The sequence below is a fragment of the Dicentrarchus labrax genome, unplaced genomic scaffold (genome assembly GCF_905237075.1).
Source record: "Dicentrarchus labrax unplaced genomic scaffold, dlabrax2021, whole genome shotgun sequence".
Taxonomy (NCBI): domain Eukaryota; kingdom Metazoa; phylum Chordata; class Actinopteri; family Moronidae; genus Dicentrarchus; species Dicentrarchus labrax.
Genome location: NW_026136710.1, coordinates 11690827 through 11710429, shown reverse-complemented (window position 1 = coordinate 11710429; position 19603 = coordinate 11690827). Strand labels below are relative to the sequence as shown.

The 19603-nt window shown below is 38.7% G+C and overlaps 1 protein-coding gene and 1 long non-coding RNA gene across 8 annotated transcripts; one reads left to right on the top strand and one right to left on the bottom strand.

Moving 5' to 3' along the window:
- Positions 1–188: 188 nt before the first annotated feature.
- Positions 189–1706, bottom strand: LOC127370600 (uncharacterized). Its single transcript, XR_007886248.1, has 2 exons — positions 1565–1706; positions 189–802 (listed from the first exon to the last, which is right to left on the bottom strand). It is a non-coding gene; the product is annotated as an uncharacterized LOC127370600 (long non-coding RNA).
- Positions 1707–1818: 112 nt separating this feature from the next.
- Positions 1819–18689, top strand: glis3 (GLIS family zinc finger 3). 7 transcript variants are annotated; one of them, XM_051412777.1, is made up of 11 exons: positions 1819–1954; positions 2459–2926; positions 4171–4345; positions 4432–5569; positions 11487–11648; positions 11770–11880; positions 13408–13549; positions 13706–13778; positions 16528–16685; positions 17149–17322; positions 17487–18689. In XM_051412777.1, exons 2-11 carry the CDS (start codon positions 2560–2562, stop codon positions 17612–17614), a joined length of 2628 nt encoding a protein of 875 aa, XP_051268737.1. In that variant the 5' UTR covers positions 1819–1954; positions 2459–2559; the 3' UTR covers positions 17615–18689. The 7 variants fall into 7 exon arrangements, with proteins under 7 accessions (XP_051268737.1, XP_051268738.1, XP_051268735.1 ...); XM_051412778.1 differs by having other exon boundaries at positions 4168–4345; positions 13408–13525; XM_051412775.1 differs by having other exon boundaries at positions 4168–4345.
- The last annotated feature ends 914 nt before the right edge of the window (positions 18690–19603 follow it).

Here is a 19603-nt window from a genome sequence, read left to right as displayed (position 1 = left end):
ACACTTCACACAAGAAGAAAAAGGGAGATTAGAAAAGACTTCTGTTCTGCAGTACATCACTGTTCCCTCCTTTTAGTGTTTTAAAAATGTTTTTATAGACATCAGATCAGGAATATGAAAGTAATATTGTGATGAACTGAAGCTGAAATACTGCATGAATGTAGGCCCAATAAATTGCTTTCACAGGCTGGGAGCAGAGTAATTTAATGTTATCCCACCAGAGGTCACTACTACTTTAAATTCAAAACCATAATTTATTTTATCTGAAATCTCAAGTGATCAATCTCAATCATCTAATGAGCACAGTAATTCATAATCAGTAATTTCCCTGTAGCAAAAATAAAAGTTTTCATTTAGGTAATAATCTCACAGGTATATTTTATAGATAACAGTGACAGGCAAAGCATCCTCATTTGGATAATACAGTGAAAAGCCCATAAGCCAATGAAGTCACTGAACGATATGCAGCAACAATGCACCATTCTGATCAATGCAAATTCTCAGCAGTCATTATGTCTGACTGCAGACCACAATTAGTCCTCCAACCCCTCAAGACACACCAGTCAGCACAGTCTGTTTACACACATGTATTTTCATTTAGTGGATGCTGTCTGTCAGTCAGCTGTAAGTTCATCATTATGATAAATTGTGGAGTAGAGATCCGCTTCGATGTATGTTCCCAAAGAACAGCCACCATCCCTTCCTCCTATAAACATGCTGGTTTCCATGGCAACCTGGAGCAGGATCTACAGAGCAAATACTCCAGTGGCCAGGAGAAAAGTGCCAAACAATGGTGTCTGAGCTGGGAGCAGGAAAAGGAGGATAGCGTTAGTGAGGAACACAGTAGGTAGCAGATTCGTCCAACACAAAGTCACAAGCAAAGTTCAAATTATGAGGTGGTGGGAATTCTCAGAGGCATAAAGAATTATATACAGAAGAAAACTGTATCAAGCAAACTTGTCATGTCATGGCTGTGGGGCTGTCAGAAAGACAAAAGAGTAATGAAAGTGTGCCTTCCATATTGAATTTGGCCAAGTAGCCTATGTTATGTGCTGAAATGATAATCTTGATATCATTTTCTTTCCTTTTTAGAACAGCATTTTAAAGATGTTTACAATCTCAGTTTTAATTAGAAGAAAAACAAATATCTTACAGCAAAGAACAATGGACATGTAACTGCTAGGCCTGTGTATAAGGCCAGAGGCTGACGCTCATTCACTCCCTTCTTAGCCTTTAAGGATACCTTGTGGCTATCTGTATGCAGCTATAGGCCTATGCAAAATTTTATACCCAAAACTCGTTAACCAGTTACCACCAGAGATAAGTTGTTTTTAACAATGTTTTCAATACTTCAGTTACAAATGATAGCCTGAAGCCATCTTAAAAATGTGACTTATTGAATTCCTGCAAGAGTGCGAACCTTTTAAAACTGTAGGCTATTTTAAGTGAACATGAAATAAAGTTTTCCTTTCCATAAACTTGAATTAACAATAGTTTTGACTAATATTAAATATGCAACTGAGCAAGAAATACATAGCTTATTCTTTATGGCATGATTGCTCACCTAAAGACCGTCTCCGCGCACACGCGTGTGCGCCAGCGCAGTGTGGGCTGTGTCAGGGGACCCGTAAACCAAAAAAAAAAATCTTTACTTATTCACTGCTGAGGTCCACTCAGTTTAAAATGACGTCGTTCACACAAAGCTGTGTCAAGGGCAGATGGGGTAAAAGAGAAGTTCCTGGAAACAGAGGAGTGAGGCGGGACGCTGCGGTTCAAACTGAAAGATTCTTCAGAGGCTTGACTTCTCTGCTCAGTGCACACACATCACAAACTCTCAGAGAAACACGGCAGCTGATCTGCTGGTTTTATCCAGATTACGTTCATAGCTCGGCAGACTGAAGGAGCCCCTCATGCTGACATGTCACTTTGGGAAAAGTGTTGGCGACGACAACAGGTGAGTAAAGGCGGCACAGACAGTGAGACGGAAAAACTTGAAAAAGGTCATATTTATGACGGTTTGAGGATACTGTTTTAGATTGAATTCCGAAGAGATTCATCAGAGCTGCTGCTGTTTATATGGGATACGGTGAAAGCACTTATACTTACCTAAACCTGAACTTTAAAAGTAGCTGGCTTTGAGCATGTTTATGAATATGATGATACAACAGAACGTGTTAACTCTCAGTCATCATTTTGACATTTTAATGAAATATAATTTTCGTATGGTAGTAAATTGGATAATAATTGTTTATTTATATTAGTAAACCTGAAAAATCTCGTTAAAATACAGTCTAAAAATACATGGGGCTCAGTTGGTTGTGGTTGAGTGGTTTTCTAGTTTAGGTTCAAAGTACAAAGACTGTGGATTGTATATTATATGTGATGTTTTAATCTCATATTTTAATATTCTATTTATTTGGACTTTATCTTTTATGTTTTGTTGTTTTTTATTCCCTAGGTATGAGCAGGGGTTTATCATATCCTGTGTAAATCAAGTTTTACCATCTGCAGCTATTTAAATCAACTTTCTCAAGAACGTCTAATGAATCTGCCGCAGCCATGACTGGAAAAGGTTGTCAGCTCCTGGTGTCTCCTTGCAGTGTGTCCCCATCACTGAGCATGATCAGAGGACACCAGTCCAAATCCATCAGGATGCCCATGCCCTCCCCTCAACGGGCCAATCTCAGTCCCTCCACGGGCATGGAAAAAGTGAAAAGAGGGGCCTTCCACTCCTTTGCTTCCGGGAAACAGAGCGAAAGCCATGTTGTCCTGCCAACCTTGAGTCTCCGCAGACAGGTGTTGACCAATGGGAAGCATCTAAACATTTCGACTGCATCCCCACACCAGCAAGTGCATCATCCTCCAACCACAACAGTGACAACTACCATACAGACAGGAGCCTGCTCCTCTAACAACAGCTTCAAAGGTAAAAACAAAGGATAAAAATATCTAATCAAATAAATGTGTGTTACTAACTTTTAAGTGTATTCTCCTGAACAGTATCTTAGTGCTGTGGTATTCAGGATCTGACCCCTAGCTCAAAACAAACTCTGTCTATTTTAACTGATAGACTGACTGGGCACACATCCCATAAAATAACAAGTCTGACAGAGTGACGTTATATCATTTTCCACTGAAATGATTACCATCTTCATACTTCACTTATTCTTAACATGATCTTCACAACCTCACAGTCCTCTTGCTAGACGTCTTGTTCTTATATATTGATAATTAACCAAGCATAAAACCTGTCCTTAAATTTTCTACAGAGAAAAAGTGGAAGGAGGTGAAAAGCTCATTAGTGATTAACAGAGCAAAAAGTGTCTCTTGCCTGCTCAGGTTGGTGAGGGAAATTCCACAGTATACTGTATAAACCTTAGTTAAAGGGAAGGTTCACCCCAAAATCAAATATACAAATTGTTCTTCTTCCCTGTAGTGCTATTTGTCCATCTGGATTGTTTTGGTGTAAGTTCCCAAAATTTGGATATATCGGACATAGAAATGTCTGCCTTCTCTTGAATATAATGGAACTTGCACTCGGCTGGTGGTGCTCCAAGCGCCAAAGAAAAACATTTGAAAAGTGTCTCTTTCCAGAAATTATGATCTGGTTAATCTGCAGACCTTTGAGCAGTTTCATATAGGAACTATTTTCTTTCTACTAAGCTACACCAGCCAATTAGATTACTGTGCAGGGGGAAGTGTGCATTTTTGTGCAGTGAGACGTAGACAGAAAATAGTTTCTGAAAGTGCTGGCACCAAGGTCTGTGGATTATTTTGAGTCATAATTTCTGGAAAGAGACATTGCTGTTGAGTGTGAGTTTTGGTGCTTTGAGCACCACAAGCCGGGTGCCATCTAGTTCCATTATATTCGAGACAGTGCGGACATCTCTGCAGCCGATATCTCAAAAACTCTTTAACTCACACCAAGATGGATAAATAGCACTACAAGTACAAAAATACGTGGTTTTGGTTTTGGGGTGAACTGTCCCTTTAAAGCAGACTAAATGTTTTGCATGTTGATTTGCATTTGTTATTTTTTTTCTGACAGCACTTTCATGTGTTCTGTGGATATTTTTTGAATGTGGAAAAAATGCTGTTATGCTGTAACCTTAATAAATTATCTCCCTTATGGTTATGTTGTTTATTGAATTGTGGGCTTGTGTCCAGCAGGTTGCTCCGTGCCTGGGCCTACAATGGAAGTATTTGGTCTGCCTGCTGCTGCTAACCTAACAGTGACCAGTAGTCCCATAACTGTTGTCACAGGCCAACAGTATACTGCAGGGCCATCAGCACCACATCCTCCAACACATCCACATAGTGTGCACATTCCCCACACTGATGCCAGGTGGGCAATATCAATAACAGTATGTTATGATGAGTGCACTAAATCTGAAGAGTGATACTAAAGTGAATAACAACAATCTGTTTCAGATCCTTACTGTCCAGAGAATCCCTGGCATCCACTACCTTAAGTCTGTTTGAAACACAGTCAGTGTTTAGTGGCAGACAGGACTGGCCATATGGCTACCGTGTGCTTCCTCCACTTGGTCTACCGCAGTGCTCCACCCAAGCCAGCGAGGGAGGTATGCAGCTCAGCCTTTCCCCTGGCACAGCCATGTCCGGCACGACCGTATCAGGTGGCACTAGCACCTCAGCCTCCCTGCCCTCGTACCTCTTTGCAGGTGATGGTGGAAGCCCTAGACAGTCTCGTGCTAAGAAGAGAGCTCTCTCCATGTCGCCTTTGTCGGATGTCATTGGTATTGATTTCAACTCCATCATACGCACTTCACCTACCTCACTTGTGGCTTATATCAATGGTTCCCGCAGCTCCCCTCACCCCACACTCTCACCTGTCCAGTCTGAAGGTTATGGTCACTTCCTGGGTGTGAGAGGCTGCTCCATCCCCCAGGGTCATCCCTACAGCATGCCAGGCTCTGCGCAGGCTCTTGCCCCGCAGACAGAGTGTGGACGTATGCAGTTGCTTGAAGAGGGAGGGGGTCTGGAGAGCCAGATGGCTAACATGGTGGTGGAGCAGCAGTGCCTCCCAGAGGAAGGAGGGGCACTGGAGACGACTTCAGAGAGCTGTAGCCAAACTACCAACAACCTGCTGCCACATCTATTGTTACAGCCAGCCCTGTTGACCACTATCCAAGAAGCTGCTACTCCACAGGGGCCTCCACCACCCTACCACTCACACCAGCACATCCACCTCACTAGACGTCACTGTAAAATAAAACCCCCTTCTCAGGACCCTCTCGCACAGGCTCCTACGGTTCCTCCCAGGCATGGAGTGAGCTTTTTACCCCAGGTCCCAATGCTGGAGGAAGAAGAAGGAGAGCTGGAGGACTATGGGTCCCACTGCTGTAGGTGGTTAAACTGTAGTGCAGTCTATGAGCAAAAGGAGGAACTGGTAAGACACATAGAAAAGTTACATGTGGACCAGCGGAAGGCTGAGGATTTCACATGCTACTGGGTGGGCTGTACACGCAACTTCAAACCCTTCAATGCCCGATACAAGCTTCTGATCCACATGAGGGTCCATTCAGGAGAGAAACCCAACAAGTGCACGGTACACCATGCAGACCACAGCTGTGTGTCTTCTCATGCAACTGAAGTCTATGCTTTATTTTCACACAGAAGATTCTGTATGCCTTCTTTCCTCCTAACAATACACTGATAGCACAGCTCAACCTGAATCAGATGCATATTGCTTTACTTATTTGTGAGAAGGCTGAGTTAATGCAGTCAAAGCAGGAACATGATGAATGTCAGGGGCTCACCGAGTTCAATACTCAGTGTTCCCTTCAATGCCACAGTATCTATTTGAAGGCTTTCAAGCCTCAGGCTGCAGGGAAAAAAGCCTTTTTAGGACAAATGCCTTCATGTGCTCTGTGTTTATGGCCAAGGTTTAGATCAAAAATATGGTCTCTCTCTCCTCTTAACTTTAGCCATGGGGTAATTAGCGGAGTTCTGTGATAATTGACATGGGAGTTAACTCAATTATGTAGTTATTAAATCAGCACAAAAGATGCCTAGCACTTTAGATCTGGCATGGCACCATGGCTCTCTAGAAGCTACTGGGCCTGTCAGCAGCAGGGGGTTTGCCAGGCCACCGTCTGACAAACTTGGCCATCGTTCTGGGAAGGTGATGCCCTGTAGTCTGGCTCTCTACAGGTCTGCATCATTGTGGCCAAAGAGTTGGCATTTATCCATGGGACTGATTATTGATGAACTAGTAGCTTTGTGTGGCCTGATTGATAGTTCTTTTAGATGTGTTGCAATTTAATGATGCCTCTTTAGTTTGGTTATTTGTTTTAAATGAAATGCGAGTCTAGAATATAGAAACAAGACTAGGCCAAAAGCTTTTGTCAGCATGCTAACATGCTGACAACAGCCAATGCGAAAATATAGGTTTAATGTTTATGAAGTGTGTTTGCCTGCTTTAATTTGCTAATTAGCACCAACACGAATTAGAAATGAGGCTTACAGCGGTATTTGGTTATAATCAAAAGTTTTGGTGCTATATGATATATGAGGGGATCACCAAAGTAATTACAATTCATCTGGAGGGAGCCATGGATGTCTCTACCAAATGTAACAACAATCCATCTAATAGCCATTGAGATATATCACTAAAAGGCAAAAATATAAACCTGCTGTTGATGCTTCAAGAAAAGTCAGGGGATTACCAAAGTCAAGAGGATGAATTGTCTGGGTTGCATGGCTATCTGTGCCAAATTCTGTACCAAACCATCTAGTCGATGTTGAGATATTTCACAGGATGAATTGAAAACCTTGACCTCCAAAAAGCCAAAAATGTCAACTCACTGGTGCAAGAGGAGAAGTCATAGGGCCACAGAAATTGATGGTATTCATCCTGTGGGGACTATAAATGTATGTGCTAAATTGCATGGCAACTTATCTAATAGTTTAGATATTTCAGTCTGGACCAAAGTGGTGGACCGACCTACCAACCTGCAGCCATCCATAGAGCCATGCTGCTAGCATGCTAAAAATTATGTATGGATTGTACTCCACTCCTAACTCTCTCCTTTGTCTTCTTCTCACTCCCACTGGGAAATTCTTGAGACGTTGATGAGTAATTGACAAACCACTGGCCAAACATGCTTCATGTCACTGCTTTTAACAAGTCAATTATTAACAACATGCATACCTGCAGTCGACCTTTTGTACCAAAATACTCACTTATTAGTTGAAGCACACTGTTGCCATGGGGCTGCAATCATTGGATGGGTCTATGTTCCATGTAATTATTCAATAATGAAGAAAGTATTCATGGTCACAACCCATTTCCAAAAACCGAACCAATATGAAGTGCCACTTGCGGTTTGTTTTACAGTAGTACAGGCTAACTTTGAATAAAGAGAGAAAAAGGCAACACTTATCATGGCAAAGCCTGTGCCTTTTAAATTTTAATAACATTTTAAATCTGTATGGATTTTCTTTAGGTCAAGGTCTAAACATTATGTCAAAAGTGTAGGCTTTTTTTCTCTTTACATAAACATTATCATAGTCCTGAGCATGAGTCTGCGCATGTGATCACTTCTACTCCCTCTGAGGTTGAACAGTAAGCAAAATAAATTCTACATATGAAAATCACAGAACAGTTAGAAGAGCTAAAAATACTTTAATATTTAGAGAAAGCTAACTAAATTATTCTCAGGTGAATCAACTGAAGCGTGATAAATGAAGTGCAAGCCAGCGTGCAGAACAATGAGGTAGCTCTTGTTACACAGTGAACATATAGGGCAGGCCCAGGCTTGTACCTGTCATTTGACAATCTGTTTAATGATGATTGAACAGTGAACAGTTTGTTAGCATATCCTTGACTCACCAGTCTATTTGCATCTGTCACTGTGACTTAAATATATGCAGTTTTAAAAGCAGAGTTTGAAACCCAAACAAGAGAATTCTACTGTCATTGTAAAAGAGCACATTAATTATGATTTTTGGACGATTTTGTATTTCATTTTGTGCTATTACCATTAGGCTAATTGCTCCTCAGGTAGGGGAGAAATGGCTTGGCTCTTTGGAATTATTAGCTTGTACATTTTGGCTGCCAGGTTTTCTACTACCACTAAATCAATTTCAGTTATTCTGACTGTGTTTTTAATTTTATGGTTATTTTTACCTGACTCAAAATATACTGAATGTTTTTGTAAAACAATAATTACCGCCAGTTAGCATAAATTATTGTCAAAGTTGGCCAAAATGTACTTCATCTACGTTCTCTCAGTATCCATGCTGTGATCAATCTGTGCATTTGCATAGAGTGAAAATAAAAAAAACATAGTTCCTTGTTAATCCACTCAATTTCCCAACACTTGTAGCAGCTTGTAATTCCATCCTCACTAATACCACTGAAGGCGGGCCTAATAACATTTCAGGTTCGACAACATTTTAAGCGTCATCCTTGACAATTGTTTGGAGGGAACTAACTTGATTTTGGCACCAGGAAATTATGCTTTAATACTGGAATACATTTTCAAATTATATTGTATATTATTGCATTAGTTAACAAATAATTTTCTTCCACTGAAACCTTATAAATGTAAACCAAAAAAATTTAGTTGCTGATAAAAAATTATGAATCCTAGCCTGGAGATTTGTAATTATTTAGTCTAATTTGAATAGTAAGAAATTACAATAATACAATAATTCCCTATTAGCTACAGCATATTGCAGCCATCTATTGATCCAAAATGCTTAACATCCCAAGGTCCCATAATGTCCTCTAAAATGTAGGTATGATACCAATTAGTGACAGTTTGTCACATATATTGTTTTAAATATGTGGATAGTTCATAAGGTTTTTTCTTAACACAGAAGCTAAAAATATACAGTATAAGGAAACAGGTGAAACAAAAAGAGCAAAAGGGTAGAAATATCACTGGTGAAACAGGGAAGAGTAAGTCCAGAGTGAATTGACCTCAGAGTGAGACTGGGCACTGGACAGACTCTGCTGGCACAGACTGCAGCTGTCATTGTTCAGCCAGGGCATGAGTACCTGCCAGGACCTGTCAGAAGCTGGCTGTAACACTGATCTACACTGAGGAGCCATGCTGCTTTCTTTTCAGCCCAAACGTCCCTCGCGACAAACTAAAAAGCCCTCTGCGCTTTATGAGAGCTTCATGAAACACAGAGAGAGAGAGTTACACAGTTTCCCGCCTCTGGCTAGTCTTGGAGTCTTGGCAGTATTTTAGCTTTATGCTGGTTCTCACTTGTCCGTTCACTTTGGTTGCGAGAGACTATTTATCTCTGGCTGTGCTGTTTTTTCTTGTGGCAGTCTAGCTTAGGGGTCTGTTGTTAATTATTTTATTTAAACTATATTTAGGATTGTGCATCCTCCAATAAAGGAGCATTTACTGTAATGAAATAGAATGGGAAAGAGTGCCTGAGTGAAGTGCGTGGGAAGAGGTTATGAGAAGCAATTCTCATTTTGTGCTACTCTGTTGTTTTGTTCAGTTTCTAATTTTGTCTGTTTGCTTTGCCAAAATGTTAAGAATTCTTCACATTCAGCACTGATCAATACCTTATGCTTTTATAATATTTCCAGAATACAACCACCATCCATTAAACATTCAAAAAAATTGGTTATAATATTAAATAAGTAAGTTTGGCTAAAAGTGACTTAAAGAAGAATTTTTATTTTCAAGTTCAACTGCAGTAACTGAATGGACTTTTGGGAATATATATTGTCAGGAAATAGCTTTGTAGTGATGGCAAGTATTTCTATCCAGGGGAATGTTATTAGTTAACTATTACAGGGAAGAAAAAAATCATTTTTAATTTGTGTTTGGCAGTGATGACTGTAAGGTATCAGTATGTGAGGAATCTAGCTTTAGAGGAAAAATAACAAATTTGGACATGGTCTGTGTGTTTTCTCCATAAGGCTTAGTAAAGACATTCCAAACCCCCATGAACAGGAAGAGGGAGAGTAAAGGCCTGGCCTTACAAAAGATAAGCTTTGATGATTCACATATTTTAGCAGTGAAGTCACCGTGGTCGCATGATACAGCAAAAAAGAGCTGTTTTGTTGGTTTATAGAGAATATTCTGGACTACTACTACTACTAGAAGTGACTTTACTTTTTCTCTAATTGATAGCCACAGACTGCTGTCAAGGTGATGCAAGATGAAGGATTCAAAACAAAAATACAGTGATGTGTTTATAAACACTGACCCCTGCTGGTGCAACACACAACTATCAGAAGTGTTTTACTTATAATATTATATTAGTATAATAGGTATAAACAATTCAAATGTATTTGAAACAGTGGGAGAGTTTAACATTGTTTTAATTCTTTTGAAATGTTAAACAGACTTTGCAAGAGTGTTGCAAATAAAACCCCTTAACAAACAGCAGCCTGGGTGGGTGGGGGGTTAGTACCTTTTGTGATGCCTGCAATTAAACCCTTACAAACTTACAGACAAAGTCTACATCATTTGAAAGCAAAAAGCATCATGATTCTATCTGTGTAAACTATTTAAAGATCCCAATATCACTGTGACAACAGTTCCTTATTTTGTAACTGAAGTGCAAACTACAAAACAGAACAGAAAAAAAACACACCACATTTGTGCCTCTGTATATTTGGCTAAGTATTATTTAGACTAGTTCTCATTTATTGATAGTAAACACCTAAGAGTTACCTGTCAGAAAAGAGCAGAGAGCAGTAACCATTTCATTCTGGGTATGTTATTTTCAGGATTATCTGCAGTTAAGGGACGGATCTCAAAAACTGAATATGATACATATTGCTCAGCAAATAAAGTATCAAACTCATTAGGCTATGTTGAATTACTAGTGTAGATCTGTGAAGTAGATATATGTTCCTCACAGTGAGTCCAACTAAGTTAGTAAAGTCCAATAATTACATCTTAACATCAACATCTAAAAGTGTGCTGACAAATACAAAGTCACAGTCAATTTTATCATCAAGTAAATTCACAAAATAAATGCAGTGTAGTAATAATGCACTGCGGTTGTATAATAATCAAACATATGAAGACAACTGATAAAGCTTGCTCACTACAGATAATAGCCAGGAGTTCCAGTTGTCCCTAGAGAACATAATCTTACCATTAAACTAAAATGCAACTGTCTCTCCCAAATATTTACCCCGCTTAGGGCTTTGCTGCTTTATAGATGCTTGCCTGTCAACCATGAAACTACTGTAGCATAGAGCAGTTAGGGTATATTGAGAGTCAGCTGAGACTAAATCATTTTTACATTCAAAGGGTTTTCTATATTTCCTCTTCGACTCCCTCCCACACACTGAGGTCAGTGTCTTCTAAACTTGTAGAGATTACATTGAATATTACACTGGATGGAGCCAACAGCCAAAAACATAAAGGACTTCAAATTAGTGGCCCCTAGGCCTGTTTTAAATGCAGGTAGTAGAAAATGCTAATCTGTGGTTACATGATGGGTTTGACTACTATTCTGTTTATATGCGATTACAGTTTGAAGGCTGCAAGAAGGCTTTCTCTCGGCTAGAAAATCTGAAGATCCACCTGCGTAGCCACACGGGGGAGAAACCCTATCTGTGTCAGCACCCAGGATGTCACAAGGCCTTCAGCAACTCAAGTGACAGAGCTAAACACCAGCGTACACACCTGGAAACAGTGAGTGGCAGCCTTGTAGTGATACGTGCAATTATGGATGGTATTTCGAAGCTTGTGTGTCTTTCTGTCTTTGCTTCTATGTGGAGTCTTATCATTTTTCCCTATGTCTGTGGTTGTACAGAAGCCATATACGTGCCAGGTGCCTGGCTGTGCAAAGCGTTATACTGATCCCAGCTCCTTGAGGAAACACGTGAAATCCCACTCTACAAGAGAACGACAGTTACGGAAGAAGGTATATACTGCTGTGCATGCTGTGCAACACAATTCACAGCTTTTAGCAGTTTGTTTTCTCTTTGAGAACAAATACTACTGAGAATGTATTTTACTGACAAACCAAGCGCACAACTCAATGAACGTGTAAAGTTTACTGACCGACAAAATATACTGGATTTGTAAAAGCTGGCTTGAGATTTTGCAGTTATAAATAACTTGCCACCTTGACCAGATCTCATTAGTGGTGATTGCAAATAGGCAGCATCACTTCCTCAACATTACAACCATGAAGGGGGAAAAAAAAGCTAACACATTTCACATGTCATTGTGCTTTCATTTGTCCTAATTAACTGACGGCACTGATAATGTACGATGTGCTCTCCATCCCACTCTGTCAAGTTAAGTTCTACAGCTTAAAAGAAAATGTGAAACTTACATCTAGGTTTGTATGCAGTCGGATGAAAATCAGTCAGTTTAGACAGCCACTTATGTGCTACTCTTCAGAGCTAGGTCACACAAAAAAATACACATAGTTATGTTTTTGTCATATTTTCCTGCTTTATTTTTCACTTAAGCCGACTCCATTGTTTCACATTATTGCACTGCAGTGCTGTTAAGATTTTTGCGTGTTTGATAGAGAATTATACTCTTTACCTCTTACTGAGGGTGATGTCACCATAGATACAGACAAAGAATGTGGGTAGTTACTAAAAAAAGTGACATTTTACAAAGTCTCCCACATGCACAACTTCTTTCATCTAAAATGCAAATAAATGTTTAATGTAATTGTCATTTGACTGATAAATGTTATATTAGTTTCTTACCAAGACCAATGCAAAATCTAACTTATATACATATAACAACCCTCATACGCATCCATTTGCTGTTTCTTGTCTCCACATTCTTGTCTGCAAATAACTCTGATGGAAGCAAACTAAAAAGCTATAATCCTTCAGATTTTCATCATAGTAAACCCAGTGTTTCATTCATTATGTATGTCTAGTATTTATTCTGTTATAGTCAATATATATATTCACACTGATTAGATACCTCTGTGTATAGTAGTTTGTATTGTCATTAGCCAAGTCCAAGTTTTCTCAGTTTTCCAGATTCCTTTTGAATTGATTTAAGATTGTTTTTTGATTAATTTGTCAGAGATTAATTCTTGGCTACAGGTTATAAAAAGAGATTTTTATGTCCATGTTCAGATCTATTTATCTTTTTCCTCAACAGTTGAAAACAAGAAGTGCTCAAGGTGACACAGATGAAGCATGATTATAAAATCAGATGTGTAAGACTCAAGAGGTTTTTAGTCATATCTGAATAAAGATATTTAGTCCACATCCACATAACAGAACTATAGAGTGTAGAACAACAACACAAAAAGGCAGAAGATGCTCATTACATGAGTAACATAAAATAATATTGTAGATAACACTATCTCTGTATTACCACTAATATAATGCAATGATTAAATGAAAATTCTACCAGAATCTCATCTTTTGCTATTCATCACTGTTTATGTTTATGTATGTCATTTCTCTAGTTGAAGTCCACTGATGGTGTGACCCAGGACACTCTGACAGACTGTTTAACCATCCACCCTCTGCAGCCTTGCCTTTCTCCTCTGGCAAGGATAGACAACAACTTGAACTCTTTCCCTGGTGCGTCTCATGAGTCATACTCTGGTATGTCGAAGCCTTCCCTCTTTGCATTCAAATGTTTGATATGAAAACTGATAATACTTAAGAATCCCCCTGCAACCATGTGCACATATTAGGTTTATGCATTAGATTGAGGCTTTGGTGGACAGCCCTGAAGTGTCTGTCATCCCTGTTCCTCAGCTGCTCCACAGGGACAAGACTCCTCCGGCAATCCTCACCTGGCTCTGTTGTGCTCCTTACAAGATGATTACAGGTACTGAGGATTTTTGTGTTATTGTGTTAGTTCTTTCTATTTGAAATTATATGAAATAATAAAAAAATATATATTTAAATTATGTTATTATTCATATATATTCTTGTATACATATATATACTTAATGTGACGGGAATTCCAAAATTTTTACTAAAAAAATTTAAATTTATACTGTGTTGAGCCTGCTAATATCAATTCATACGTAAAATAAAAACGTCTTCATGTTAATCTTTTTGAAATACTGTGAAATATAACCATGTGCAGCAACATAAGAGTCAACAGTTGGAGCAGTTAGTTTTTCCCAGCAAGCCAACTGGTATTTTCTTTTCATTTTGTCTTCCCATTGGCACAGTTTAACCATGACTGATTTAAATAAGTCTTTTTTTCTCCCTTTTGATGATCTGAAACAATGAACTTAAACATGGTTGTCATGGCTTCAAGTCTATAAGCTCATAATTACAATAATCAGATCAAAAGAAAGCACTATTTTGTACCCTGATAAAAGAGCCTAAACAGTTGTTTTTTTATTATTGTTTTTAGGGGGGGTGGGGGGTTTGTTGTGAGTGTGTGTGCTGCGGCTGGGAAAAGGCTTTACAGGTTGGAGATGACCAGCAATACATTTCCCTGGTCAATCCATAGGAAAACATCCCTTCATCTATACACTTCAAAGCATGTGATAAAGTATTTCTGTCGCTCTGAGCAGCCAGATGCTCATGGCTCCTCACTGGCTTTGATTGTTCTCATATCAGCGGTAGGCCAAAGCATTCACTGCAGGATTCCGGGTAGACAATTGGCCTGTGAAAGCAGACCTCGCCTTGCCTCATTGGTCTCAACCGCTGGTATTAGTGGATGCTATAGCCACCGACAAGAGCGGCTAAGGAATTCAATAAGTGAATCATAAAATCTAAAAAATACCATTTAAGGTCCAGTGGGAGAAGAGAGACGTTGTAATTACTTTTTTAGATGTTAAATCGATTGTAAAATCCTTGCTGCCATTTTCTGTACACTTTTCTTGGATTCCTTTTGAGTTCCCATTCAGTCCCTGTACACTGTCAGCAAACTCTGGCTTGCAAACGTGTTTCTTGGCCAAACCAGCAGGGGTGTCCGCTACCATGGCCACTGAACAATATTTAAATTTACTAGTTTAATCCTCTGTATATATTAATGAGTTAGATGAATCTAAACAAAATGCCATTGATTTTCTATAACAATTAGCAACAGAGGTGTAAAAATGAAAGTAATGATTTACTGCAATACAATCCAGGCTGAGAGAAAACAAATGTTTCAGTGAATTTAACAAGTCTTCCTTTTTTTTTAGCTGATTACACTAAAGACAGAAGAAGCAGTCTTGATCCACTATCTATAGAAAAGAGTGACAAAGGAACAAATTGTAGAGACTATGGAAAGATTGTGGAAAATGCTTTGAATGAGCTTGTGTAGTACAGGCTATAAGTGTATAGAGTAGAGACTGTAATACATCATAAAGTGCCCTTTAGAATGCTTCTTTTGCCGGTTATATAATTTGCCAAGCACAGAGAATCAATCTTGCGGTCGTGAACTCGGTAACTGAAACACCTGAGATGGCGTATTTCTTCAGTATTGTGCAGAAATTCTATATTTTATTGTAAATAGCAATATTATACATATGCTTTTAAATTCTGTTTAAATTTGCAGCAGAAGACAAACAACATGGAGTGCATTGCATTTCTCCATTGTTGAACCAGAATTATGCCATGCAGAAAATTAGGGGTTAAATCAGCTGTGCAGGAAGCCAGGAAGGGAGGCAGTAATTCTTTCCTCATTACCTGGATGAAGCAGAGATGGAAAAGTTTCAACTGAAAGAGAGAGAGCTTTCTGCATTCTTTTAAGTGGTTATTTTATGTGTCATGTTGTCCATCTCATCAAGTGAGTACAAGATTGCCTAAAGACAATCATATATGACAGTTGCCTGAGAAAACCCTGAGAAACACAATGACAGTTTCTCATGCAAATGGTTGTGGAACCGAGGCTTGCTGAATTCTACATCAGATTTACGCATAATGTGTGAAATTGTCACCTTGTCATTACCTCATGATGGATGGATTAATGCTTTATTTGCAGGCTAACTGATTATTGTGCCTTTGTGTCAGACGGGGGAATATATGGAATAGGACAAATGCAGTTGTTTATTCAAGTTCGCAAAAAATTTAAATTTAAGGCTGGTCAGAGGATGATGCAGTCTGTGACCTTGGATGTTTTTGATTTCTTTAGCATTGGACATCTCCGGTAAGTGGTTTAAAAACAGAGATTGGCAGCATTTAATGGTGTTTTTTTTTTTAAACATAGGTTGATGTCATTACACACAGCTTCATACAAATATTGTGTATTACTTATACATTGAATCATATACAACACCTGTAATACCTGTAGAATGTATGCATTTGCACTGAATTGCATTTCAGCACGGAAAGCTTACAGAATATAAAGTAATCCTTGCTTCCATTCAGTGGGTAATAATTTTTTATATGCAAGAAATATTTAGAAACCATTTTATATTTGAAATATCAACTCCTCTCAAAAGAAAATTGCATTGCTATTGTTTTGGAAATCATTACTGTATATGTATGATTGTATGAATGTTTTCTGCATGGTTCACAGAATACAAATAAGTAATGATTGTGGGGGATTTTATTTAATAATAAAAATATATATATTGTTATTTTTCTTAATTCCACAAGCAGAGTATTTACTTCAGTCTGAAATATTTCAGGTTTGTTGATCCTTCCCCTCACCAGCTCTTCCCCGTGGACCAGTGTGGGCCTTGCTCTTCCACCTGCCTCCAGCATCCTCCCAATGGGATGTCCCTGCAGAACAACCGAGATCTGAAGCACCCCAGCCAGCCTCCTGATCTAGCAGTTAAAAATCCAGGTACCCAGAGGTTTACAGTGTATTCTTGGGGTTTTTCAAATAGACGCAAGTTTCACATCTGAACAGCCTATTAGCAAATGTCTAAGGCTTGACAACCTATTTGAACAGATTTTCTCACATGCACATTAATCTGTGCTCTATATCTTTATGATATGTAGCAGGCAGCTGGTGATTTTTCTAGTTAGACAGAATCAGGTAGCTCCACTCTATGTACCTTTAAATAGATATCACTTCTTTTCCCCTCGGAGTTGACAGCCACAATGATGTTGACATGGTGTTCAGAAACACATGTTTTAGTTTTAACTGCTGAGATAAAGACAGGGTTTGAAAAGACAGAAAGGCACAATTTGTTACATTCATGAGGCCTAATGCTGTTGTTTTACTGGAATGTATAAATTAAGGAGAGAAGCTATAGAGTTGTTCTTTACAATAAATATAAATGGCTCTCTCATTTACCCCATAGAGCTCCCAGGGCAGATGAAGATGCTATATTCTCCTCCACAATATGGTGGGATCACAGCACAGACCAGCTCGAGTCACCTGATGCAAGATGATGCCTTTGGTGACAGCCTCCCTCCAGCAGTCAATAATCCCAATGGGGTTGCCAACTCACAAACAGCTCTTTCCTGCATTACAGGTAATGAAAATACAGTCTAACCAAAATTGCTCTAGGATGAGCACTTTATTGCCATCAGATTTCACAACTTTCGCATACATGCATCTGTGTATATCCATATATATGAGTGTGTGTGTGTGTGTGTGTGTGTGTGTGTGTGTGTGTGTGTGTGTGTGCATCTGTAGGATTTGATGTCCACAGCCGAGCAGACATTAAGAATGTGGCTCCTAAACAAGATTTGCATGGAGAGGATTTCTTCAGTGTCGTGGACCACTGCACAAGCCAGGTCTCCTGCATCTACACAGAGGGATGATATCACTCAGTTGCCGGTTTTGTTCCTTTGCACTGTTTTATGTCCCCATTCCATTTAAATAAAATGGTCAATAGGAAGAATACCTCAGACGGCACCACAACCTGGCGGATGCTTCATTTAGCCAAACAAAATATTTGAATATTTGATGACAGAACAATCTAAGACACTGCTCCCTCCGTTAGAAAACAGTGAAGAAATTGAATCTTAAATTCTCAGTGCAAGTTTCTCTCTTCAACTAAATCTCTATAAATGAATCAACACTCTGGCTTCTGCCCCCATAATCAATGTACAGTAGCCTACGGGATTTTAATGTTTACTTTCTAGTTTTTTTTTTTTTTACAGCTTGTGTATAACATGTAGTAAGTACTTGAAGTAGTTTCTGGTGACATTTTGCACAATATTCAACACTGCAATCAAAGCAAAGTATGCAAGGGATAATTTATTATAAGGTTTTTCTTAGAACCATGGCTTTGTAACTATAGTAACAAGACAGCCTTACCATTTCACTGTAATGTTCATAGACATAACCTGTTGTTTGAATATAGTAATATGCTTTGAGTGATCATGGGGCGGATTTATGTTGGCATCCCAGTTATTTACATGTTTTAGTTAATTACTGCAAATGACTTTTCGCTTCATATTGCAGTTGACTTTCGAAAAACATGACCTAGTGCTGTACATTTTTGTACCTGTTTTCCATTTCAGTTCATTTCCATATGGTATGAAAATTAACCTTTGGAGACTTTAAAACCTGCTTGAAATAAGTCAACTATCATAGTGATTATAGCTGTTTTTATTTTTGCCAGTTATGTTATTGTTGCATTTTAATGCAGTGCAGACATCTCAATCTAATTTGCACTTTCAGCTGTATTACCATGCAATGATAACAGTGTGAGGATTTTAAAAAACTGTAAAAAATTCTAAAGCAAGCTTTGAAAAATTATCAGCAGCAATGTAAAGTATGCACTGATTTGTACTAAATGGGCTAAAATATGCAGAAACGCTGCTATTGTGCTTTAACTTTTGAATATATTCTGAATGTATCAAGAAAAAGAAGTAAATCATTTGTACCCTTGTTTGTTATTTGTTTTTAATTTCTTTAAAGCTCACCACACAGATAACAGATACAAGGTTACAGTTCCAACACCCCCCTTCTATCAGTTGTTCTGTCACTTAAGAGCAAGGCCAAGGATTATATCTTTGCGGCTCTCAGAAATAATGCCACAAATAGTTAGTGTGGTTACTTTGTGTGGATTTCTAAAATTTGTAATGCCTTTGTTGATACTTTAAAACCCAGCAGCTTTGCACACTATAAACCACATTTTCCCAGGCAAAGATAAACTAATTTAATTGTTCAGGTCAGTATCTATGTATGGAGTCAGTATCTCTATCTCTATATTTGCATTAAAGACAACAAAACGTGAAAAGGCACAACAGAACAACTGCTTCGTGGTAGCATTATAAATAACTTAGTGCAAGTTCTTAGAACAAACTAACGTAAATCACAGAATTAATTATCAACCACAGCTGTATACCTGAACACCATGAAAAGCCACAGGTCCAGTAGGCACCAGTCTTCACAGCAGCGTATTTTTCTTGTTTGAAATTGAAAGGACAAACTGTATTACTTGAAAATAATTCTTTTAGCAAAAGAGTGTCATGCTTCAGATGGGGGTTTCAGTAGTTGCTTAGCAACAACAACAGCTTGTCCAAAAAGCATCTGTTTAGTACTGCTTACCAAAAAAAGTGTTGCGAGTGGACACAGGTGGTTGGTTAAGCTTTGTATGCAGTAGGATGCCTCTTAACAATGCTGGCTTTGTTTGGTCACCTTTCCCAATTAAAAAGTTCTGAATGATTTTAGCCTTACTTGTGCTATGTGGTAAAAACTTGTAGCACCTGAGTAGCATGCTTTGTATTTAGTAATACGTAGATATCTGCCGCAATTATCTGTCTACCAATATCCACCACTTTTGCACAATGTATGAAAAT